Source organism: Nyctereutes procyonoides, unplaced genomic scaffold, assembly GCF_905146905.1.
Source record: "Nyctereutes procyonoides isolate TBG_1078 unplaced genomic scaffold, NYPRO_anot_genome, whole genome shotgun sequence".
Lineage (NCBI taxonomy): Eukaryota > Metazoa > Chordata > Mammalia > Carnivora > Canidae > Nyctereutes > Nyctereutes procyonoides.
This window is the reverse complement of record NW_026575020.1, coordinates 41,692,719-41,719,760: the sequence shown is the minus strand read 5'-3', so window position 1 is coordinate 41,719,760 and position 27,042 is coordinate 41,692,719. Positions and strand designations below refer to the sequence as shown.

At 37.1% G+C, this 27,042-nt stretch overlaps 1 protein-coding gene across 5 annotated transcripts in view; it reads right to left on the bottom strand.

Moving 5' to 3' along the window:
• Positions 1 to 27,042, bottom strand: part of STRBP (spermatid perinuclear RNA binding protein) — a 143,325-nt gene that overhangs the window by 42,185 nt on the left and 74,098 nt on the right. For all 5 annotated transcript variants that reach the window (XR_008663687.1, XR_008663688.1, XM_055319517.1 and 2 more), the window contains 7 exons: positions 22,445 to 22,610; positions 18,581 to 18,725; positions 10,671 to 10,762; positions 10,040 to 10,135; positions 8,831 to 8,942; positions 8,072 to 8,169; positions 7,745 to 7,856 (listed from right to left, as the gene is read on the bottom strand). Coding sequence is in view for 3 of the 5 variants with exons in the window: in XM_055319517.1 (XP_055175492.1) it covers positions 7,745 to 7,856; positions 8,072 to 8,169; positions 8,831 to 8,942; positions 10,040 to 10,135; positions 10,671 to 10,762; positions 18,581 to 18,725; positions 22,445 to 22,610 (821 nt within the window). In the remaining 2 variants the exon portion in view is untranslated. The remainder of the gene's footprint in view (positions 1 to 7,744; positions 7,857 to 8,071; positions 8,170 to 8,830; positions 8,943 to 10,039; positions 10,136 to 10,670; positions 10,763 to 18,580; positions 18,726 to 22,444; positions 22,611 to 27,042) is intronic.

Sequence of the window (27,042 nt, the reverse complement as noted above, 5' to 3'; positions counted from 1 at the left end):
AGTCCCTTGAGCATCTGCCTTCAGCTTGGGTCATGATCTCATGATCAAGCCCCTCATGGAGCTCCCTGCTCCACAAGGAGTCTGCTTGTCCCTCTCTCCCTCTGCCCCTCCCCTCCACTTGTGCTCTCTCACTCGAGTTCTCTCTCTCAAATAAATAAATTCTTAAAAAAAAAAAAAAAAAAGAGGGGATCCCTGGGTGGCTCAGCGGTTGAGCGTCTGCCTTTGGCCCATGGCATGATCCCGAAGACCTGGGATCGAGTCCCGCGTCAGGCTTCCTGCATGGAGCCTGCTTCTCCCTCTGCCTATGTCTCTTCCTTTCTGTGTCTCTCATGAATAAATGAATAAAATCTTCAAAAAAGCGGGGGGTGTAATGCACACAAATCTGGGATTAAAATGGAAAATTTACAATCTAAGTAGTATATATGATAAAATAAGAGACCAAAAGAGATAAATAATTTCAGCTATCTCAAAAAGTTAAAAACAAAAAATACCAGCAAATTAAACTCAAAGAAGGTTGTGAGGAAAAATAAAGGAGCACAGATCAGTGAAACAGAACGTCTATTTCACTATATTATCAGAATACAATCAACAAACTCATATTGATTTTTTTAAAAGATTTATTTATTCTAGAGAGAGTATGCAGGTGTGAGCAGAGGGAGGGGCAGAGGGAGAGAATTTCAAGCAGACTCTCCTGCTGAGTGCAGAGCCTGACTTAGCTCAATCTCACAACCTAGAGCTCATGACCTGAGCCAAAACCAAGAGTCAGATGCTCAACCCACTGAGCCACCCAGGTGCCCCCAAAGTTGACTTTTTTGAAAAGATTCATTAAACTGACAAACTTTTAATGGGAGAGATCAGGGAGAAAAAAAGAGGTATAAAATGTATACAAGAGGTGTCCACTAAAGGGACACCTGGATGACTCAGTTGGTTAAACATGTGCCTTTGGCTGAGGTCATGATCCTGGGGTCGTAGGAGCCAGCCCTAAGTTGGGCTCCCTGCCCAGTGGGGAGCCTGCTTCTCCCTCTCCATTCCATTCTTGCTCTCTCTCGCTATCTCTTTCTCAAATAAATAACAATAAAAAATCTTTAAGAGCACATCACTAAAAATACTGCAAACAACAGAAAAATAAGATCTTTAAACTACTTTATTTTTAAATTTGGACAAAATGGACAAAGTCCCAGAAAAACACAATTTACTAAAACTTTGATAAGAAGATAACAGCCCTTTCCCTATTAAGGAAATTAGATCTATAATTTAAAACCTTCCCACAAAGAAAACCACATGCCCAAAAGGCTTTGCTGATAAATTCTTCCAAACATTTAAGGAAGAAATAACATCAATCTTACACAAACTCTTCCAAGGAACAGAAAACGAAGGGACAGTTCCCAGCTCACTTGGTAAGGCCAACATAACCTTAGAGCCAAAACTTGACAAAACATTAGAATAAAGGAAAACTGCTAACCAAGACAAAAAACAAAAATTTGTGTTTCTGTTAACTGTTCACAAAAACCTACACAAGATTGTTTGTAGCAGCTTTATTTGTAATAGCCTGAAACTGAAAGCAAACAAAATGTCCTACAATAAGTGCACGGTTAAATTAACTCTGGCTCACTCATGCCATAGAATACTACCCAAAAGTCAAAAGGAAAGAACTGGGGATACACAAAAACCTGGGTAGATCAAAGGGAATTATGCTAGGAAGGGTGGGCGGGGGCGGGGGGGGGGTCGCTCTCAAAAGATCACATACTGTATAATTCCATTCATATAAAATCATTGATATGGAGAAAAATGCATGGTCTCCAGGGCTGGGGGCGGGGGGGATGCTTGAGGGGAGAGAAGTGGGTGTGGCTGCAAAGGGGCAACAGGAGAGAGACCTTGGTGGCAGTAAAATAGTTCTGTATCTTGATTTTGACACTAGTTACACAAATCTACACATGTAATAAAAATGGCATAAAATGTATCAATGTCAATTTCTTGGTTTTGAAAGCATACTACAGTTACATAAGATGTAACTTGAGAGAAACTGGGTGAAGGGTACATGCAATATCTCTGTACTATTTCTGTAACTTCCTGTAAATCTGTAATTATTTCCAGATAAAAAGAAGAAAGAAAGGAAGAAAGAACTGCAGCTTTATTGAGAACAGACAACAGGGGCAAGCAAGGGCAAAGGTAGGAAGACCAGAAAGAAAAGACAACTGCAATAATCCGGGTAAGAGATGATGACAGTGTAGGTCAGGATAATAAGAGTGAAGAAGTTAAGGAAATAGCTGAATTCTGCACATATTTTGAAAGTAAAAAACACAGGATTTATTGATGATCTGGATCAGAGTGAAAGAAAGACAGGATTCAAGGGTGAAGGTGTCTGACCTGAGATAGAGTTTTCAATGACTGGGACAAAGATAACTATGGAAAGAGCATATCAGAGGCAGGGTAAGAACAGGAAATTGGATATAAGACATCTTAAGTTTGAGGTGTCTCTTAGACATGCAGAGACACTGAGGAGGCAGTCAGAGGCTGGTAGCTAGGGGCTGGTAGTAATATACATATGTGTGTGTATATATATACACTTCATATATTCAATACATATATATTTTATAACAATATATACCAATTTCATGACAAGGGACTCCATGAAGGTGTAAATAAAGAGAAACAGTCTGAGGACTGCACCCTGGGACACTCAAATATTCAGAAATCAGGAAGATGGGGAAAAGCCAACAATGCTGAGGAGAGGCCTGTGTGGCTAGAAACACCAAGAGAAAGTAATGACCTAGAAGTCAAATGAGAAGTAGTATTTCATGTCAGAAAAAGTGTGTGACAATGACAAATGCTGTGGAGGATATAGGGCACCAGGAATTTCCATACACTGCTGGTCAAAGTGTAAACTGATATATATAACCATTTACTAAATCGTATGCCAGTCTGCAGTAGCTCCTGGATATATACCCAAGGAGGCACATATTAAAATGCTCACAGCAATATTGCTGGTGGATGCCAAAAAATGAAAAGACTCCAAATGCCCTGCAAAAGTAGGTGGACAAGTTGTAGTACATTCATAATGGATACTACATAGCTACCAAAATGAACAAATATTAGCTATACACAGCAACATGAATGTACCCCAATCTTTCTGAACAAAAAGAAGCCAATAACAAAAGATTAAATTGTTTGACTCTCTTTCTGTAAAATTCTGGGCAATAAACAGGAAATCATACACAGGTGGGAAAGCTATAAAGAAAATCAAGGAAATGTTTATCAAAAAGTCAGGAATGATTAGTAAGGTCATGGGGAGAGAGGTGATATGGAGAGATAAATAGATGCTTTCTGAGAAGCTAACAGTACTTTTTAAAAAAAAAAAAGTATCTTATTTATTTATTCATGAGAGACACAGAGAGAGAGGCAGAGACACAAGCAGAGGGAGAAGTAGATTCCATGCAGAGAGGCCGACATGGGACTCGATCCCGGGACCCTGGGGTCACTGCCTGGGCTGAAGGCAGACGCTCAACCGCTGAGCCACCCAGGCTGCCTGCTAACAGTACTTCTTAACCAGGGTGGTGATTGCATGTAATTTTTTAATCATTATTTTCTAAATGATACGTGTTATTCTTTTCTGTATACATACTATATCATAAAATAAATTTGGGAGAAAAAAATGTCCGTCTGCGTCAAATGTGGCTAAAAAGTTGGCTAAAATGAGGACTGAAAACTAACTGCTGAGTGAGTATAGTAACACGAAGGTCACAACAGAAACTTTGACAAAGTGGTGAGGAAAAAACCTGATTAGAGTAAGTTTTTTAAGGGACGCCTGGGTGGCTCAGCGATTGTCTGCCTTAGGCTCAGGGTATGATCCCAGGGTCCCACACTGGACTCTCTGTGGGGAGCCTGCTTCTCCCTCTGCCTGTGTCTCTGCTTCTCTCTCTCTCTCTGTCTCTCATGAATAAATAATTTAAAAAAAAAAAAGATTAAGTTTTTTAAAAAGTAAAGAAAAGGAGAAAGAATAAACCACTCTTTCCAAAAGTACTACTTTTAAGCAGAAAATGGGACTCTGTTGGAGGTAACTGCAGAATCGGAGTGGAATTTGGTTTCATCTTTCATTTTTTTTTTTAAAGAGTTTATTTATTTGAGAGAGAAAGTATGTGTGAGGGAGGGGGGGAAAGTAAGCAGAGGGGAGGCAGAGAGAGAGGAAGTGGGCTCCCTGCTCAGCAGGGGCTTGATCCCAGCGCCTAAGATCATGACCTCAACCCAAGGCAGACACTTAACCAGAATGAGCCAAGGCCCTGGTTTCTTCTTTCAAATGGGAGACACTACAGCGGGTTTTTATGCTGTTGAAAATAATCCAGTAGAAAGCGAGGAGTTGATGCTGGTTAGAAAAGAAAGAATTGCTGGAATAATGTCTACTTGTAGGCAAGGAGGATGGGATAAAGTAAACAAACAGAAAGACTGGTCTTATGAGCCTGGATAGTCTATCCACAGTCAAGGAAATACATAGGTCCTTCGAGCAAACAAAATCATCAGATAGAGAGTAAGTGTTGGAAGACGAAGTATGAAATGAGAAGAGGTGCAAAACAGTTATCTAGGAAAACTAGAGAACTCTAGAACTTACAGAAGAAGGATTGCCAGACAAAACAGATGGTCTACTTAATGATATTTATACCTGAAATCTAAAGGGAAAAGTCAAGATGACTGTATTTTTCCTCCAACAATGTTCAACAGCCTGGCCTAGGCACAGAGTTGGATTTCCCCAGAGTTAGATTTGTGCCAGGAAGATAGGATCAAGGAAGTGAAGGCATGTACTAGGAAGTGATCATAATGACAGACTGTGGAATATAAGCAGAGGAGGGACAGAAGAGAAAACATGAAGGACTATGAAAAGGTATCAGAATAAGTGGTGAGGCACTCTCTCAAGAGAACTGGAGTAGGGGGTACTAGAGAGAATGATGACAAGAGGCAGTTAGAAGTGGGATTCTTGAAAATAAGATGATGGAAAGAATATAGTTACTGAAGACAGGTCTAGAGTATGTCCACAGAATGGGTAACTGAGGTAGGAAATAAGGGGAAGGGGAAGTCAGGAAATTAAGAAGTCAAAATTCTGGGGAAAATTGTCTGAGTGAAATCGCCAAGAATTGCAAGAATAAAGTTTAAATGCCAATGTTAAGAAGCTACGTGCTAAAAACATGAAGATATGAGAAAGAAGGCCATACGGGTCTAGAGGCAATGGCCATGGTCCCCTCCTCCTATTGCTAAGGCACAGATGGGTAAGTGACTTGTCCAGCTCATGTAGTCATTAACTGATAGTGCTCGAATGGAAACACTGACAGTGGTTCTATTTTATTTTTTTTAAAGATTTTATTTATTCATTTATGATAGACATAGAGAGAGAGAGGCAGAGACGCAGGCAGAGGGAGAAGCAGGCTCCATGCCAGGAGCCCGATGCGGGACTCAATCCTGGGACTCCAGGATCGTGCCCTGGGCCAAAGGCAGGCGCCAAACCACTGAGCCACCCAGGGATCCCGTGTGGTTCTATTTTAAGCTATAAATTGACAGAACAATAGTTTCCAAACTTTTGAGAAAGATGTTTAAAGTTAAAAAAAAAAAACAAAAAACCCTAAACCACGTAACAGTAGATATAGTTTTACTATATATTTACTAGTATTTACTATACTATCTAGTGAAAGAAAATACCAAACCAAAGGAGCTTCTATGAATTTAGTTATTCAAGCAAAATTTTCCATACTAATCACAAGAATATAAGTATTTGAAAATTTTATTCAATCCACAGACAGTGCCCTAATGTCACTTGACTATGTGAATCCCCTTCAAAAAATCTTTGCCCTCTCCCCGCAAAACCTCTGCTGCTGGGCAGCCCCAATGGCCCAGTGATTTGGCACTGGCTTCAGCCTGGGATATGATCCTGGAGACCCAGGATTGAGTCCCACCGTCAGGCTCCCTGCATGGAGCGTGCTTCTCCTTCTCCCTCTGCCTGTGTCTCTGCCTCTCTCTCTCTCTCTCTCTCTCTCTCTCTCTCTCTCTGTCATGAATAAATAAAATCTTAAAAAAAAAAAAACTCTGCTGCTTTGTGAGCACCGTCTGGAAGAAGGTGGCTTTCATTTCACAAATATTTACTGAGCTTCGGTTTTTAAGTTATAGTAGAATCTGGAGAATTCCTGATCCCTGAGAAGTTTACAGCATTAGGCAGTGTTTCTCAAATTTTTAATCTCAGAACCACTTTAGCCTCTTAAAAGAATTACTGAACACTCAAAGAGCTTTGTTTTTTTGGGTAATATTTACCAATATTTAACATACTAGAAATTAAAACAATTTTAATATAAAATTACACAAAAATCATTGTGTAATATTGTGTAATCAGGCAGCAGACCGAACATAAACCCCACAATGCAGCTAGGATAGTGCTGCAGCTACAATTGTGTGGTATTTTTTTTTTATTGTCTTGTCCTAAATTTGTACATCCTGTATAAAATATGAATGCTCCCCAAATAAACTATGAATGTTTCCTGTTAAATAGTTAAGAAGTCAACCTGTTGAAGATACCAAATAATGGTGTAACTGGACAACCGTAAAATTAGCATAGAGAACAATCCTTTGTTATATTTTAGTGATCCACCAAGAATGAGAGGACATTATATAGTCAGATAATAATATTCTTGTCTACTTTACTCTTTCTGTATGGTTACGAATTTTTTTTAACTTCAATAAAAACATGCATCTTAAATGGGAAAAAAGCCAGAATGATGCTATCACATGTCACATGCAGCCTCAGGAGAACTGTACACTCATGAGACAAAGAATGGAAAACACACACACACACACACACACACACACACACACACACAAAAACCCTTAGTATTATTATGAAACAGTTTTGGTTTTGTGGATTCCCTGAAAAGTATTTTAACCCAATGGAATTCTATTGTTTAAATAAATAGATTGCGCCATCACACTACTTTTGTCATATAAAAATTATTAGAATAATATCCATTGTGGGAGATGGCCTGCGTCCCAGGTGAAGAATAACTAGTGTTACTTTCTTGCATAACAGGAGATGGGCGGGGGGGAGGGGGGGTGTCAAGGGCTGGGAGAAGACCTGTATTGTGCACAATGAGTTAAGTGATTCATGTCTAAGTAATCCAGGCACTGAGTTGAGCATTTTAATCTGACATCAGCCAATAAAGTAGGGGTAATATCCATACAGAGAGAAATGAACCCCTAAAGCTAGTAGTAAGTAGTGGAGCTCTGACTAGAACCAACCAAGGTCATACTGACCCCAGAGCCTGTGCTCTGTCTATTGAAACTGTGAGTTCAGACAGACTAGGTCAAATGGAATAGTCCTAAATTTTCCAGTATACTTTTCTCCTCCTCTGGATCTTTCCCTTTTTAGTTATATAACACCTCCAAGCAGGACAAAGACTAACTTGGTCAGTGACTGTGATAACATCTCCTCTCAGCTTATGGCTCATCTTTTTCACTTCAACTAGAGGTTCTCAAAGGGTCCCTAAATCTGTGCAGTACAATGGATAGACTGGAATCTGACCAACTTAACTAAGTGAGCTTGTCACTACTAAGAATAAATGATATTAAGCTGATGTTACTGATGGGACATAAGAAAGTCAGGAAGAAAAGCAACACATGACTTGGATTAACAATAAAGTTCCCTCTGCTCTAACAAGAGACGCAGTGCAAGACCATTTCCACCATTGCCCAGATCCACCCCCAATAAAACACTCACCTTCTTTATCAGTAACTGACCAGGAATATTTCTGAAAAGGCTTACTAGATGGAAGGGGGTCCATCTCCAGCACTTTATAAATCTGGCCAAAGGCTGAGAGTCTGAGTGCATGCTAAAGAACAAAAGATTATATTTATTCATAAATTTCAATGGCCATTAATAAAGCCTTCAGTACATGTAACTAAAAAGACACTCATTAAATGCTATCCTTATGATGGCAAAAGTCCCTAATAACATGCAAGAAAAAAGTGTTTACATAGAATGATTCAGAAAATAAAGTTATGATCTCCCTCTAATAGATCACTGTTGACATGCCCCATCTTCTACCTGTGCGCTGTGGGTAATATCTTCCTTTTGCTGGATGGTCATATAGCTCAGAGCATCTGTTGGGTCTCTCTCACAAGGATCATGTAAACCAGGACCCCCTTTGGTAAAGGCAAAAGAAAAACACAAGCCACTTAGAACTGAGTTTAAAATTCCATGAACTAACACAAAAGAGAGAAAAGAATGTAGAGAATAAGAAATAAAAAAGCTGAAGAACTAGGTTAAAAGTATGCTCAATTAAATGGAATAAAAAGGACACTCTCATTTTCAATATGTTAACACTTAAATGTCCTTATTATACTGGAAGTCACTTACATATTTAAGGACAAAATTGGGTCTTACTCTAAGAATTTAGAAACAATATGATGAACCATCCCAGATCTTTAAAGGGATTACATATGTAAAATAAGACTAAATTTAATTTTTCCAAATTAAACACCAGACTCAAACAGAATGAACTTCAAACATTTTAACCAAACACCTACATTTTCAAATTCAGGGCTCTTGGTAAAGCAAATTCATAGCAGACACAGTATCTTATTAGTACCTTTTATGTTAGTACATATAAAACATAAATTACAGTTATTGAAAGAGAGTTTTATAGCACTTTCCCAACATTCAAACACTCTAGTTGCTAACATTCCAAGCAAAACACCTACGCATCATTTTCCTGTGCAGAGGATAAATTTAGCACATATTTAGAAAAGTAAACTAAAATGAAATGTTTCTGATTCTTCTGCCTCCAGAGTTTGAAACCCTTACCAGGAAGTAGTATTCCAGATGCCAAACACTCCATTACTCGTCTCAAGGCCTCCCCAGCGCCCAAAGGTCTATTACAAGTACCTATAGACTTTTCACATATAAGCTCTAGTGGCTAGAAGATATTAAATTACAAATTAGTACATGCACCAAGTGTTAAAAAAGGATTCCAGTTAAATGTGAGCTGACATTTCTATCTACAATGGAGGCCGAAAAGGTGAAAGTCAATTTAATATTTTGGGCCCAATTAACTTTTCCTGCATGATTATCAACTTTTACCCCAGAGTTTTAAATCAATCATTTTTGAGGTAACATATTCAGAAGACATTTTGTTACAAAAACTTTATTTTCAGTTACCCTGAAAGAATCACTTCACCAAGTTGATTTAACAAAGATTTAACAAGCTTTCATATAAGTTAGTAATAGCTAAGAACTAATCAATGTTCAGACCCAGCCCATCTGTCTCCTACTTAACCTAGAAAGCACTCAAACCACCTACAACTTCATTTTGGACAGTCTGCCCCAAGTACTACAATTAGAATAAATAAAGGACCAAGTCTCCATAGTTAAGAAAATAAAAACTCATATACTATATATAAAAGTAATACATGTTAGATTAATCTAAAATGAGCTTTTATTAAAGCTTTATTTTATTACGTTCTTCACTGTGGTAGATTGGGCCAAGCATAATAATTTCCAAATGAAATAAATTTTGCAATACATATTATAAACAATATCCATAATTGTGGTTAAATGTACTGTTTGCCTTACTTTACTTACTAAACAAACTTATTTAAGTGTGTACACCCAAAGATAAGGAAAAAGAAGACAGGGGAGCCATATACAGGCATATCAGGTAATTTTTATTTTAAATGGAAGTAGCACTGAAAGAGAAATGTGCCAGTCAGGGAGGCTTTCACCAGCAGTAGATGAACTACCAGTACAAAGTGCAAGAAGATAGTCACTTCTAACAGGTATAGAACCTTTTTGTCAGAAAAATATCTCCGGCTCTGTAATATGAATATAATGAGGTAGAAGAGACAGGTTACATGTGTAAAAAAAAAAGCATATAAAAAGATGTACAATTTTTTTTCTAGAGAATAGATAATGCACACCTAACTCAGAATGTAGCCATTTTACAGTAACATGTAATTTCTACAAGATTTCCTCTGACTACAGCTACAGAATTTACTTTTAACCATAAGTACTTACCCATCCTTTTAATGGTGCCCATGTAGGAACTCTGTTGCACAAATCACGTAGAATGCGGAGGACAATTACACATGATTTTAATCCGTTTGCCCTTGCCTAAAACAAACAAAATGATTCCAATATCCCTGTTGAAATCCAGTCTTCATTTTAAGCACATGGATCATGGATAGATTCTTTAAAGTGAATACTAATTAGCCACTCATTCATCAGTTGTCAAGCAAACTAAAAAATTAAGTTATTAAAAGCAGTAAAACTATAGTTTAGAAAGGCAGATTTTTTTTAAAGTAAAGGAAGCATATTATTAAACTAGCTTATAGCCTCATGGCAATCCCATTCTGGGCAACCATTTATCTTTCAGCTTTGCTCATCCCTGTCTTTATTTTATAAGCCATCATTTAAAATTCGGAGTACTATGCCAAAGGAGATTATATGATAATTAAATATCATTAACTATGTAGAGCTATACTCTACATCTTACCTAAATTAACTCATTTACTCCTACAATAACCCTATGAGGTAGAAAGCACCCCCATTTTATACATTATGTGCACAGAAACCATTAAATGGCAGGTATTCCAAATGAAACCTGCACAAGGCTACAATAACAATAAAATAATAACAAAGAGCCAACCTGAAACCATTTGGCATGTCGAAGAGACGCCAAGGCATTCAGGCATTTCTGCCTGTCCAATAAGTCCGGAGGATCTTTCATCGCAACCTTTTCTAATGGGAAAATAGGATAAAGAAAGACAGATACAATTTGACCAAGGGGTTCCTGTCAAATCAACCAAACAATAAAAATAAAAAGAAGAGCAGCATCTGAGTGAACTAATAAGACTCCCAGAAGATTTCACAATTGGCTTTGTTTTGTTGCTTTCTTCTTAAATTACGTGCATGATTACTTAGGCACAAAATAGGTACACAGCACTTTTGCCTTTGTCGGGACAGGGGCACAGACGGCACAAATCTGGGACCAGGAGCAACAATGACTTTCCTTTACAGAGGAACTATTGATCAGCTCCTGAGGGAAACTGGGGCTCTCTTATACAATCAAGTTGAAATTTACTAAGAATACACTAAGTATCATAATTTTTTTTAAACTAGATAAATCCATTCAACAAGATAACCCTTAATAGAAACTTTGTTCCACTGATGAGAACTCTCCAAGTGTTACCTTGATTTCTCTCATTATTGCTTTTCTAGAACAAAATTATTAAAACTACAAAAATGAAGTACATTGGAACATTTTAAGTTTTATCTACCTTTTCTTTTTTAAAAAAAAAGGCAGCAAAGAATACTATCTAATTAGAGTTATCTAACTTGCCTTAACATTTTAAAGTTGGATTAGATGGCCCAGAGCAACAAAGGTAAGAATTCAAACATGTGATCAATGATAAATATCCGTATCTGATAAATATCCATATCATATCCATATCTGATGTCACAGGATACTAAATTCAAGTTTGGATTCCCAAATGTTTATCTCCTCTCAACTACTAGAAAGGAGGCTTTTGAGCAATATTTAGTACAATATTTGTAATGCATACAACATACAAATGTTTCCTAAGGAATCATTCTTCATCTAACCCAATTAAGTCAGATTCACCACTCTCTTTTAAACACTCTTAGATGTAGGAGAGTCCATCCAACACTTCTTCCTAGTATAATCCTAACAGTCTCAGAAGGTATTATGTTTGTGTGGGCCAAGTGATACATTGTAAATATTTTAAAATGGGAAACAAGACCCATTTTACTGACACTTTTTGGATTCATCAGTTATCATAAGATTCTATTAAGGCAACTGTACTGTATATTCTAATTGACAGAATGCCATTTAACTAAACCAAAGGCATAGGCCCAATAGAAAACAAATCTATGAAAGAACAAACTGTGGCCCTCTCTAGACTGCAACGCTCTAAAGGCTGAAGTGCTACACACTTATTTTCTGACCAGCTGAGCTCTACAGCAGATACTTGCATTGTTTCACATTAACCTCTGCCAACAAATTCACAACCCAGGATCTCGTACCATTGTCCCTTTTTACTCATAAAATGGGAAGCCTCAAAAAAAAAAAAACCCTATTAATGTAATTTATAAACATAGATATACTATGAATATACAGCCATATCCTATGAGTATTTACTTCACAAATGATCTAGTTCTTGGATTTGCTTAATTCTGTCTCTAACAACATAAAACATACCATTAACTCATTTTAATGTTTTCATATCAAAATGCCAAACTATGGTCAATACAAACATCTGTGTAAAGCTCAGGCACCATATAAAACAAACTACTATAAATGAATGATCAGAATCTCTTAAAAGTTAGACATGACAAAGGTTGACTGACTGCTAAGTAATGTAATCTCAAGAAAAAGTACCGAACATACTTATTTTTCAAGACTTTAATTTTCAAGTTAAAAATAAGGCAAGCTAAGTTTTATTCAATCATCTTAGTAGGAGTGTTGGGAAAGGGGACAATGGAAGACAGGGCTGAGTCAGAGGAAGTTTGCATAGGAAAAGACAAGGCAAACCAAAGCTCTTTTTGACCTTTCTGGTACTTTCATCCAGTGGTCACAGCTTGTAAATAACATCTTATGCTCATTACAACACAGATATTTTTAAAGGGGGATAACAAAAAAAAATATTTACATAAATTCTTTCATCCTCAAGGTCAGATTATAATCAAAAACTCTTATTTAAAAAAGTAATAGACATCATCTTGCTACAGACAGTCAACATTTGGAGGCAGCAGGTTCTGCTAAAAAGAGATGAAAGGCAGGCACAGGCAGTGAACAGAAGGCTTGCACCGGACTCCCTTTACATCGCCACCAGAATGGCCATGTTTCTTCATGCTCTCATAGTCAAAAAGTCCAAAGACCCAGAATGTTTCAATATTCATGAGGTGGGAAACAGCAGAGGAAATGTAATAATTCATCTCATTTTATCCTCTTCAAAGTTTCCTATTTTAAAACAGTATAAATTCATATGGCACTACAGTGCTACTAAGCCCTGCTTGCCTATTTGCTTTATATAAAAATAATAGTTTTATATTTTTTCATTCATTAAGAAAAATAACTTTTGTGGCAAGCACAGAATTGCTGGTTGGAAAAACAATGCCACTTCTTGTAGCAAAACCTCAAGCTTAGCATTTCTGTGTGAACTTTAACATAGGTGTTTCAATTTTGTGGAGAAGCAAAACTTTCTGGTAAAAAGACATTTGGAGTCTTTAAATTAGAAACAATGGAACTGTGAGCCATTTCATTTTCCTACAGTGACCAATAAAACAGATGAGAAACAGCAGAGGGAATGGGCTTGGGGAATGACAAAAATGCCAAAAGCAAAGAAAAACAGCTTTTAAAAATTTATTGCCCAGTAACCTGGCATCAGGGCATGAAGGCACATAAAGCAACAATGGAAGCACTGGAAGACAAGTCTACTATACCTAACTTTGCTTATTTGGTTAGAGGTTAGATCACTGACCAGAAACGCAACATACTGCAGGAAATGTTGGTAAGTTTCTCTCAATGCTTTTACATGCATGCTAGCTCTCTGGCTGTTAACAAAACACTAGGCTGGTATAGGGTAGGTAAAAGCCAGAACATTACTGTGTTAAATGAAAGTTATTTGTGAGGAACCTGGACTCTTCAAAGGTAAAATAATTGAGCTGGGTTATCATAAAGGCCTCTTCAACAATCTGGATGTCACTGAGCTACTGAATTCATGCTGACAGAATTTTCTAGTTAGCCTGAAGATATCGTGGCAAACCCTTCTCAATTCCTTCAAGATTTCTGAACAGCAGATACTAGGCACCAAGCCATTGTCCACGCAAAACAGCATGCCACAATACTGTGGACAGGTAAATGTAGCAATAAGGTAGAACAGAGACATAACTAGTTATGACTTTTCTTCAATGCTTCAGTAGGCAACCAGCCAGCCACTGAAAAGATAATGGTTAAAGATTTGTACTGAACAGTGTGGGTCTAGCAGCTGGGGAAGGCAGGAAAATAAAGCCTACTGTCTTGTTATAATCCCAGTTGTGATTTCTGGACTGTGAGAACCTAATGCCTTCCACTTAGCAGGACTCATTGCTAGTGAACTGCCAAGATGCATGAGAAGTTCATGCTGGTACCAACATGTGAAAAGGGACTTTTGGGCAGCTTCTCTGTGATCCCCTAAAAACCTACCCTGATACTGAGGACAGAGGTTCATCTTACTCTAAGCCACAGAGTCGCTAAAGATTCTCTATCTCCCTGGTTTCAAATTGCATTGTAAATATAATAAATAGGTAACTTACCACCCTCCCAGTAAATAAGCTTCTTAAAATCATAAGCACCAAAAGAAGCTGAGACCATGTGAGGCTGAGAATAACTAAATCAGCTCAGAGGCTCCTACATTCACCATAGAGAGTAATGGGAGAAGAAAGCACACTGGACTTCGTGTCGGAGGAGTTGGGTAAAACCAGACTTTCCTTATTTATCAAACAGGGCAATTATCTACCTCCTAGGGCTGTTGTGAAGGTTATATCATATATGAGAAAATGCTTCTAACACAGTAAGTTATAAAATACTCTCACACAGCTAAATCTTCAATATACGTTGCTTGAATATCAAGATGCCCACTGTTAATGCTTCTTACATACCAGACAATATGCTGGCTACAAAAATTAATTTTTAACAGATTTTTTTTTTTTGTCTACAATGTATTTAGGTACCATTCCAGGCACTAGGGATAAAGGACATGGGTAGAGGAAAACATACCTACCTTTGATGAATCATAAGCTGTATCACAAATCAGCTCATTATTACCATAGCAGCAAATACAGTATTTGGGTTTCAATACTACACTTCAGTGGATGTTTAAGAGTTTACCTGTGCTTAGGTTCAGTTCCTCAGACCTATCAAGTACACATTATTCTCACTGAGACCTGAAGGCCGTCTGAGTATGTGAGTTTGCACTGGGAGTCTTTTTAGTAAGCTGAGTAAGTACAACTACCACTATATTGAGCAAATACTTTGTGCTAGGTATCGTACAATTCACATTATATAAATTCTCTCATTTGACCTCAAACAACTTTTTTTTTTAAGATTTTATTTATTTATTCATGAGAGACACACAGAGAGAGGCAGGGACACAGGCAGAGAGAGAAGCAGGCTCCTCACAGGGAGCCCAACACGGGACTTGAACCCTGGACAGGGATCACGCCCTGAGCCAAAGGCAGATGCTCAACAGCTGAGCCACCCAGGCATCCCAACCTCAAACAACTTTCTACAGTGTTTCCTATCCACAGTTTAAAATGAAGAACCCTGTCCAAGATCAAAAATCAAGAGTATCTACTGGAGTTAAGAATTGAACACCGGACTGCCAGGCCCCTGATGCTCCTTCTCCTGTGCCAAAGCAGGAAGCATATAGTGATGGTGAATGGTTATTCTAGTGAGCCTTCAAGTAAAGAGTCAGAGTACAGCAAGGAGACTGACAGCATAGAAGGGATCTTACCTATGAAACTGTTAATGGTACCAAAGAGACTGACTAGATACTCTGGCCACTGAAAATGTAAACAGCAATCTGAATGAATAGTTAGACCCACTTCTGCAGAGACAACCCTGAGGAGCTAAGTGTGATGTTCTCATCTGCCCCAGTCCTCCAGATCTCCCTGCTTGCAACCACACTTTTGTCCCTTTTTTAGATTTTACCCAAATATGCAGCAAGCAAAGAAAGGAAAGAGAAAGATGTGAGTATGTATGTACTGTGAATAGCTGGTGGGGAGGAGAGCTATTGAAATCTATAGGAAAATGTCTCCTCAAACAGAGTTACAATGCATATTTTTTTGAGTATTGAGAAAGAAAAGGACTGGAGATTTTGAAAAGGAGGGTATCTCTCAGTCTTAGAAATTCCTAGAACCCAAATGAAATCATGTCCTTCCCCCCATGCAGCTGAAAAGAACTGCATCAAGGTGGGAAGAGTTGTTCGGTGAGAGGAACTAAGTCCTCCAGAATCGTACAGCCCAGGTCTCAAATGCTAAGTCATGCTGGATCGTCAAAGTTGCTCAGGAATTCGCAAAACTGCAGTGCAGATCAAGAAGCATTTTTATTTATTTATTTATTTATTTTTAATTTTTATTTATTTATGATAGTCACAGAGAGAGGGAGAGAGGCAGAGACACAGGCAGAGGGAGAAGCAGGCTCCATGCACCGGGAGCCCGACGTGGGATTCGATCCCGGGTCTCCAGGATCGCGCCCTGGGCCAAAGGCAGGCGCCAAACCGCTGCGCCACCCAGGGATCCCAAGAAGCATTTTTAAAAAGCCCAAGTTAGATAAAATGCACAAATTATAAGAGATAACAGTGAGTCAACAAGCCTGAGATGTTAAGGAGGACATGTGCAAAGCAAATCTTTCTGCCATTCAAAAGAAAAGGAAGTAATGTGTGTTTTTACACATTAGATCCAGGCAAATTCTTTCACCTTATCTGATCCCACACAATAACGTTAACATCAGCTGATGAGATTCAGCTCATAAAAAGGTCTTGGGATCCTTTAATTACCCAAATATCTAGAACAGAAACTATGACTCTCTTACTTTACTGCAAATTCAATTCTACCACAACTAGTCTTTTAGTAAGGGTGCAGTCCACTAAGAATTTGTTTCCAGCTTCTGTGAACAGACATTAAAGTTATAGATGCAACAGACTAAGTTTAAGGGTCTCACAGAAAACTATGCCATAATACATAAGTGTACAAAAACCATGGGAAAAAAGAAGCCTGAGGTTCTCTTAATATTTTCAAAGAAATGACAGAAGAGATGCCTACAGCTACAAGCAGATGTGGAATTAATTTAGTCTTCGGTGACTTCAGTCTTTTTCTTATCTCTCTATACTCAAATAATTGTTAATAATACCTATAATTACAATTATTCTTAGAAATGGTTGGCTTTAAGAGGGTCAAGTAGAACACAGTTTACCAGAATTAACAGAATTATCTTGACACTTCAGAAATCACTTTATAGTTCTAGAGTTAATGGTGAACTGTAAAGCTGTTAAATTAAGCTACTCAGGATTGGTTTTTCAGAAGTATAAGGGATACTATATATAGAAAAAAAGTAATGGCATAAACCCAATTACAGATTGGATACACTTTAATTATATTTTTTTATTTATTTTTAAAGATTTTTTAAAACTTATTTATTCATAGAGATACACAGAGAGAGACAGAGACAGAGAGACAGAGAGGGGGGCGGGGGCAGAGACACAGAGGGAGAAGCAGGCTCCATGCAGGGAGCCTGACGTGGGACTCAATCCCAGGTCTCCAGGATGACACCCTGGGCTGAAGGCGGCGCTAAACTGCTGAGCCACCCAGGCTGCCCAATACACTTTAATTTTAAAATTTGACTCATAATGTGTCTACTTTATACCTGTTGGGTATGGTATAGCTGATTTTAGTTACCCCAAGAAACTTTTTTTAAAAGGAGTATATCACTTTTGCTTTAAGAAATCCTATGAGACTTGTCTGCCAAAACTCTAAATTTCTAAATTCTAAGATTACTATGTGTCTTTTACTGCACCTTTATCATCAACTTGACATAAATTAAGAAACTGACCAATATTTCTTACTGCTCTGGTATTTCAGGTAGCAGAAAAAGCAATGGGACTTGCTAAATGTCTAGTGATAAAAAACGGGGAGTCCCCACTGGCCCAGATAAGCCACACTGCCTCTGAATTGTCATAACAGAGAAGGGCCAGTTGGTCAAAGGTCTAACACAGGACAAATACCACATGGCAAGTGTTTCAAGGGATAGGACTGAGAGGCAGAAACAAGCTAACTGGACAGGATAAAAACGTCAGATAAAGAAGTCCAGCTCCATCATTCCTTCTCAAAGCTGAATACAGATTTCTTACTCTACTTTTATGAGGATGACACTGCCATACATGGCTTTTTAACTTCAGAAGAAAGTTAGTTTAAAGCATAATTCCCACATATATCATATACAAAATGTTAACAGGATCACAAACCTCCTAGAAAGAGATTTACTAATGATTAATTTTTAGAAAACAATCCCCCAATTTATATTTCTTACATTATAAAACATATTTACACATGGACATAAATCTTACAAGGTTATAATACTTACTAAATTCAAGAGCAATATGCAAATGAGTAATCTGAGGTAGTGAGTAAATTTGAAAACAATATTGTTCTGGAACACATTTAATCCTCAAGTCAGACCTAATAGCCAAACTACATAGAATAGGTTGGCTGATACCAGTAACAATGTAATAGCAGACAAAGTAAAACAGAATACCACAATAGTATAAAAATTAGAGTTGAGACCAACATAATAATCAATAGGTTTCTGAATTAATATATATTTCAAATGTATACACTTTTGCAAAATATAGCAATTACACAGAAATACAACTTTTTAAAAAACTATGAGTGGCATCAAACAAAAGTTATTTCTTAAATTCGTTAAGCACACTTAACATAGCATTCAAGAGAAGTCTTATGTAAGCAAACAAAACAAAACAAATATATATACATGTATACCTCCATCCTTCTTCTCCAATTCGTCCCTAATTAGAGGGGAAGTAAGTATCACCTTCAAAGTTAGCGTGGGCTCTTTTGTATTCCGAATTATAATAGAAGCTTCATCTACACATTGTTCCACTTGATATTTCTCTTCTGTGAGTTTCTGAAAGTCATCAAGATTTCAAAAAGACCCAATTAACTAGATACAAATCTCAAAAAAATGAATGACTGCCCCTTAGTTTTCAATATTAGTAATACTGGGCTAAAAGAGTAAAGTCTTTAACTAGTTCTTTAGTTTAAGAATAACATTTCTCTATCCTCCCAACTTACCAGCAAATCTTCTTTCTCCACATTTCAAAAAGCAACTATGTCAACCATTTATACAATTACTAGACAATCTTTAAAACCTTTCTTTCTAATATTTGAAAAATACCAACAGCGTCATTATGTGATAATGGGTAAAGTGTTGCTCTTAAAATTCTCAGAACTACTGTAAAATAATAAATTGCTGAGAATGCTCTCTAAATCAAATCCCTTTTTGAAAGGAGGACCATCTCAAAAGGAATTCCTACTTATTAAGGACTTACAAAAACATAAGATTAATCGTTTTTATATAAGATTATGTAGCTGTTAAAGAGAATCAAGTAAGGATTCTTGATTGAGAAGAAGAATGAAAAAGGATCTCTGTTTAAAAAACAAACAAACAGCATAGACAAGTAACCTCCTTTCCCAAAAGACAAGCAAGTCTTAGAGATCACTCCAGAAAACCTATTGTTAAGGAACAAGTCACCTGAGAACCACAGGGAAACATACAGTACTTCTTTTAGCATATAATTACACACATATATTAAGGGCCTTCCACAAAACAATCACCAATTAGAATCACATATTAAGTTATATTTAATATATTATTATACATTATACATATAGTTTAATAAGTTACACAGGGTCTTTCTTGGTAGTGAAATTTCTATTACCTCACACAAATAGCTGGCTGGAAACACTACCAGGTCTTTGCTTATCAGTGTGCATTAAAAGATCTCAAAGCCATTTTCATAAAAATAGCATTTTATCATAAACAGTTATATCGAAAAATAAAGCTAATAGAAAATTCATTATCCTAATTTTCAATAAAAAAAAAAACTAAGGAAGGGAAAGGCCACACAGTCACTGGAAAAACCAGAACTAGAATATAGAGAAAAAACAGAAACCTGTTTACATTAACACTAATAACATTAAAGACATCCAACAGAGAATTTGTCAAACTAAATTTTCAACTATCCATGCAGATCACATGGTATAAGTTTTGGGCTAACTAAACATGATTTCTGGTTTTTGTTCACCCTTTTCCCTTGCTCAAAGAAGTTCTAAAAACTAGAAAAAAGAATGTAGAGAAAAGGTATGGTACAACCACAATTAATTAAGGTACTTTAGATTACTGAAAGTTTTGCTAGGGAAAGTGCTAAGGAAAAAGATTTTTAATTTACAAGAAAATAAGATCATACATCAGAAATTGGTTTTCCATACAAACACCAAGAAAATAACAGGGAGACAGGGAATAAAGGTAGAAATCATGCTTAAAAATAATTCCATGAAATATTAAGAGCAACAGTAAGTGTATGTATGTGGGCATATATGTGTACATGTATACAACTGAATATGAGATGGGAATACAATTATGTACCCATTTCACTTGGATGCCTTTACCCAAATACCTATAGTAATGAAACTGTCACAATAAAGCAGCTGGTTTCAGGGTTCGATAACTCTATTGGCTATGATAAAGTGAAATACACTTTTCTCCTAATGTCTACCACTGTTCTTAAGAGTTCAAGCCTGTTTACGTTCTCTAAGAAGCCCTTCAAAAACTAAAAGATATGTGTCTTTTTTTGTCTTCTCTTGCCTAAACAGCCCCAGTCTCTTCAAATTTAAAATGGTTTACATGGATTGTACTTTCTTCTACTTGCTAGCTCAATAAGAACATTTTAAAACTGTGGTGCCCAGAAATAAAGGTCCTCGCCAAAGAGACAAAAAATACAGAGTTTACACAGTTGTGATCTGCACAGAGAAAGCTCTAATAATGCAGATTGAAATCTGGCCCAATCTCCCATATCAATACTAGAGAAATGTGACAATTTTCAGAGTAAGAATTTTGGATTATTATATCCCTGGTTCTCAACCCCTTTTCCACCCTGACACACAGCTGAGGAATAGGACCATTCTCATAAGAAACAGAACTCACTATATGGAGCCGAAATGGGGGTGAGATGTTTGAAAAGCCTCCATGGATTATTACTTTATCCTAAATTTAAGAGTAACAGTGTTCACTGTAATAAAAGCAGGAATACAGATTACATTTTAAAACAACATAAAAAAATGGAAATGAGGAATTTTATTAATATTCTAATAACAAAAAATATACTTAGCCAGAAATCCCCGTTATTCAGTACACTATTTCTTAAAAGTTCTAATGGGGAGCCTCGGTGGCTCAGTTGGTGAACCATCCGACTCTTGATTTCGGCTTTGGTCATGGTATCAGGGTTGTGGCATCAAGCCCCATATCGTGCCCCACGACGGGCTCCATACTGGGCACAGAGACTGCTTAAGATTCTCTCCCTCCCTCTGCCCCCCAACTCCCAACACTTCTCTTAAAAAAAAAAAAAAAGCTCTATTATTGTACTCCATGTTGCTCACCCTTCTCCCTCCCCAAATCATAACAAAAGAACTTAAAATAATTTTTTAGAAGAAATCAATTTAACCCTATGAAAGATCAAAAACATTTCTTTATAAGAATTGAAAATGGAAAAACCAATGAATGTTCAGTCACTTAGAAAACCGTAACTTAAGTCTAAGGCAAAATGAAAAAATAGTGCTCCAAAAATTAATACAGGGAAACGTATCAACAAGTAACACAAATTTGATTGTCAAGAATGGTAGATAAAAAAAATCAGGAAGATGGTTCTGAAGATCAACTGGTAAATATGAAAGAAAAGTATCCAGTAACAAAGCTAATAAAAACAAATTTAGAATTCATATTACTTGGGGGCGGGGGGAGCAGAGAACCTTTTTAGAAGAAATACAAATAAAAGAAACCAACTAAACAAAAGAGAGCATTCAATTCAAAGGACTTTGTGGGACCTTTAAGGGCTGATATCTATTTATGTGATATGAATATAAGGACTAACAGATATAAAGTCATCAAAAAGCTACAATCTGATTACACCACAGACAACACATCTGAAACTGAAAAATGATCACAGCTTCCCAATTAGTGATGCAGCTTGCCCTTGGAGCAGACTGGCAGAGCAGGTGCTATGGTGGCCACAGCTCCAGACCAATCCACCATCTTCAGCCCTGAGGAGCCTTCCGCCTTCGCAGCATTCTCCAAAATGCATGCCAACATCAAAATTTTCTAAAAGCATCCAATTGGAAAAGGTTTGGAACAAGGAATTAATAGAGACTTTCCATTAACAGCATGAAAGAGTGACTGCTGAATTAAGGAAGCTTTCATTTTTAAGTTATAACATATGAAAGTCTCTAGTTGCCTAGGGTCCTTTTGATCTTTTCTGCATTATATCAACCCTTCCTAGAGAATTATAAAACTGAGAGACCTAGTCTGAAAAACATGAAGCCTCTCAGCAAAAATATACCTGAAGACTGTACCTTAAGAGCATCTTAATCTAGTAAATATATGCTGAACACTAATCATCAGAAGTTTGCTTTAAATGTGACGGATGAGTCACTGACCCCGAGCAGCAGTATTCCCTTTGTCTGCACCTACCCTTTACTGTTACCAATTTCTTATTATTAATTTCATCAAGGTCACTACCTATCTTCACCTTTTTACAAATTCTCCTAGAGGTGCAATTAAACTGTACTCACCTGAATCTGAATAGGAAGATTATCTTTGACTGTATTTAACAGGGTCTCTGTGGGTTTGTCTTTGCACATTAAAACCAGCTCCAAGTCCATATCATCTTTAATCAGCAAGCCTTTTGCAACCAGGCCAATCCTCATTACACCACACAATGTCCGACCACCTTGATCCCTAAAAATAAAAGTCTAAATGATTACTTTTACAACCTATTTCCCAACTATAGCTTAATCATTGCTTGGCTTCCTGTATAGCCACATGAACTGATAAGGAGTATATAAATCCAGACATCAAAAACTGAGTCTCAGATTTAAGACTAATAAAAGTATCTATCTTCCCCACAGAATCAATAGGGAGCATATTTCACACTGGAGATCTTTTAATTCTTTATTACATCTAGAGTGCTTATTAGGAAAGCCTATACATACTATATCCTCTTAAACATTTTTTGAAATATTTTTAAACTTCTCCCTTTTATCTGATTATTAGTAACTAAGGAATTCGTGAGAAACCTGAATACCAAAGTATACGGAAAGAGAGCATCAAGGGTAGAAATCTAAAAGACCTGAACTCTACTCACTGGTGTCTGTTGGCTCAGTACGCGTAACTACAAAACAGCTATCAGCTTCATGAGCCTTAGCTCATCCCTTCTAACTGTATCATTCCAGGAATCCACAAAAGTTTACGGGGAAAGCAGAACAATGTGATAAAACTAAAGAGCAGAGGAAAGAAGGAAAAGACCAAAGATAATCTGCCAGCATATGCATTCCAAATACAGTTGTGGCTAAAAAAACAAACATTCAAAGAACATCAAGTCATGAATGGTGCATAAAAATATTAACATCTACTCTTGATTAACACTACAAATTTCTTATCGGTTCATTTCCCTCATCACAAGTGAAAATGTAACTGATCTTAGCCGTCACTCCACAACTAAGCAAGTGTCTGAATACAGAAAGTATACTAAAGGAGATCCAATATCTCCACCTCCAGAGGCTCACACTGCAGGAAAGTACAAAAAGCAACCTGCTTAAAAAGGGAAGAGAAAGTAACAGCTGAGAACTGCAGACCACAAACTCTCATTTAAACCTCACAAAGCTTGCATTTAAAAGTCAAGGAATGTGAATCTCAGAAAAGCTAATTAATCGTTCAAGTTCACAGAGTAAAACACAAAGCCTAGATTCAAACTGAAGTTGCTATGATCACAGTGCTCTGGTTCTTTACATTATTATGGTGGCTTCCCAAATTCAGGAAAAGGGAGAGGTCAAAATTAGAGAGGTCAAGCAAGGCAACATCAGAGTCTGACTTCAGCAGTCTTGATACGGTTAAAAAAAAAAAAAAAAGGTCATTCTAGCTGGGGCAAAGAATCAGCAGGGTGGAGAATGAACTAGATAGACAAAGGATTAGGGAGAGAAATATTGTGGCAGTAGAAACAAGACAGGAAGTTATAAATAATCCAGCCACTGGTTAAGTGTTGGCACACCTTAGAGATTCAATAACATTAAATCAATGAAAAACTAGAAGGGTGGTACAAGTATAGACAGAAAGAAAAAAGGGTTTTGAAGCAAGTGACCCAAACAGAAAATTATTTGATATTAAGAAGAGAGCCCATCGCCTTGGATTCCTCCTTCTATATCCCTGTCCTCTCATTTCATTCTCCCAAATCCACTAATAGTTGATAAATTCTCCCTCCACGATCAACCTCAAACAAATGCCTTCAAACTAGTTTCTGTTCAGGCTCTTATTATTACCTCTCACCTAGACTACCTCAACAACCATTTCTCCACTGGCTTTAATGACTAACTTCTGTCATCTCCAATCCATACTGTACACCACCACTACCAGAATAATCTTCCAAAAGCACTGCATGGACAGCATTTTGCCTATTACTTTCCTGCTATCCCACTGAATACTCAGGCACTCAGCATACTGGGAGGCAACTGAGAAGACAACATGGCTTCGTAGTTCAAATTCTGGCTCTGCCACTCACTACTGTGACACTAGGTAAACTACGAATTACCGGGCTCTTTTGAGCTTACTTTCTCATTTGTAAAAAAGAAAAATTACCTTTCTTACAGAATGGTTCTAAGAATATTATGTAATTTAATGTAAGTAATGAACTTAGCCCAGATCCTAGCATACATTTAATAGCTCACAAATCCCTAAACAATAACTATTAATCCCTAAATGGTCCCTATGCTTTCTCACACCTAAAACTTTGATGAAATTTATTTTCTTTCACTTTCAACTGTCTGCCAAAAGCCTACCCATCCTCTGAGCCTACTGCACATGCTACTTCCTTCATAAAGTTTTTTCTGATCCCCAGAACCGGCATATAACCTCTCCCTGCTCTATACTTTCACATTTATTCACAGAAAAGAGGCAAAGATGCTAAGAAAATTGGGTCTGGAGTCCAAAAGATGAATATGAATCCTGGTCCACCACACATACTAACTCAATGACCTCAAGCAAGTTAAAGTTTGTTAATGTTTCTGAGTCACTCTTTTCATATGCCAATTTGAAGCAGTAGAAATTTCACAGGTAAAGTGGGGGCAGAGGAGGGGAATAATAATCAAAGACTAAAAGGCTTGTTGTAGGATAATGTGAAAAATACTCTGCTACAGTAACTTGCATTCAATAAATGGTAGCTATCATTAACTAGCCATTATTACTTGTTTATTAAATTCTATGTCATAATTAGGATATACTTATGAGATGACAGCATGACTGAGCAGAGAAAAGAACTCCTACTTCAGTCCTGAATTTGAATAATGAATTTGTATATGGGAAGTATTATAAAGCTCACATAAACACCCAAAACATAGGGAATTACTTAAAATTAAGAACAGAGCCCTAATATTCCTAATATTACAAATAGTGGGAACTTTTTTTTGACTTTTGAGTCAGTCTGTAAAAAGGTAAAATAACACACAGGTAAAAGCTGCCTAACAGTGCCTGGCTATTAACAGAAAGTGCCTAATAAACAGAAGCTAGGGGCAGCCCCAGTGGCTCAGTGGTTTAGCGCTGCCTACAGCCCAGGGCCTGATCCTGGAGACCTAGGAACGAATCCCATGTCGGGCTCCCTGCATGGAGGCTGCTTTTCCCTCTGCCTGTGTCTCTGCCTCTCTCTCTCCTCTCTGTGTATTCTCATGAATAAATAAATAAAATCTTTAAAATAAATAAATAAATAAACAAACAAACAAATAAACAAACAGACAGAAGCTAGCCCTCACCCAGCCTGGTGCTCTCTGTAGAACTGAGCATATATCAGGAGCTCGATCCATGTCTTTTACTGGGAAACAGCTCTGTTCTTAGAAGATGTGCCTGCCTCTGTTTTATACAAAATAAGGACCTAAACATTCTGCACTCCTTGAGTTCCAACACATGTGAAGAATCAAGACAAGCGCTCAATCTGGGACTGTTCACAAAGACAGTCTAGAGAACCCGTACACACAGAGCTACATTCACAAGTCCAAATGAAAGTGTGAGCACGTTAAGGTTTAAAAACCTTTGAAACACAGTGACTTGATCCAGTTAAGCAAATGTCTGCTGAAGACTTTTCAAAAGTCTGTGCAGCCTTAAAAACAAACAACAGAAGTATTAAAAAGGCCTGAATTCCAGAAATAAATGAAACTCCCCTTAAAAGAGGTAAATTTTATGTTACACATATTTTTATCAAAAATTTTTAGAAAGTTTTTGAAAGGGCATAAACACATTCCAAAGTACAATGTAAATATGGAGTGCAGGACTATTTAACTTGCACAGGGTTTGGGATATACAGCGCTAGGCTACTGAATACTACTACCAATTAACATAAACCTCAAAATTTGGCAGTATCTATTTTAAAGCCATCATACGCAAGAAAAACTGAATTACTGCCAAGAACCTTCAAGCTGACAAGGTAATATACACAGTGTAGATATTACCTATAAACAGTTAACAAAATCAAAGAATTAGGTTCTTCAGCTGAAAACTGATACCAGTTATCTTGCATCTGAAGATGAAAAGGTTACACTATCTTTCATGAAGAAAATCAATGTATCAATACTTTCCCATTATTATCTATTTATCACATTTAAAATCAAAAGTTGAAGAAAAAAATCCTATAACCTCTATCTATAATTTATAAGTTGCAGCCAAAGAAATGCTCTTAATCCTATAAATACAGTAAAATCAAATGAGCTGCTTTTTCAAAGTAAGTCAGACTTATCCCAATTTTAGTAACATTGCTCAAAACAGTAAGCTTAGTATGACATACAGTTTCATGATCTGACTCCAGTTTTCATGTAGCTTCATCTCACTCATCTCTTATTATTGTTACATCACTGAGAATACTCTGCTATAATTGCTGAAGGGTCTGACTCCTGTTAATCTTTCATTCATTCCACAAATATCCAAAGAGCATTTACTAAATGCCAGACACTGTGCTGAATCCTGGGAATCAACAAGGTGGATGTGGTCAAAATACATTTAGAACACATTTTCCTATATTCTTTCTTCTCCACCAGGATTTTTTAAATGCCTTTAAAAAAAATAACATTTTATTATTTCCCCAGAGACCTACTATTTATTTCTGAATTTAGGAGGTGAACCAACACATGAAAAA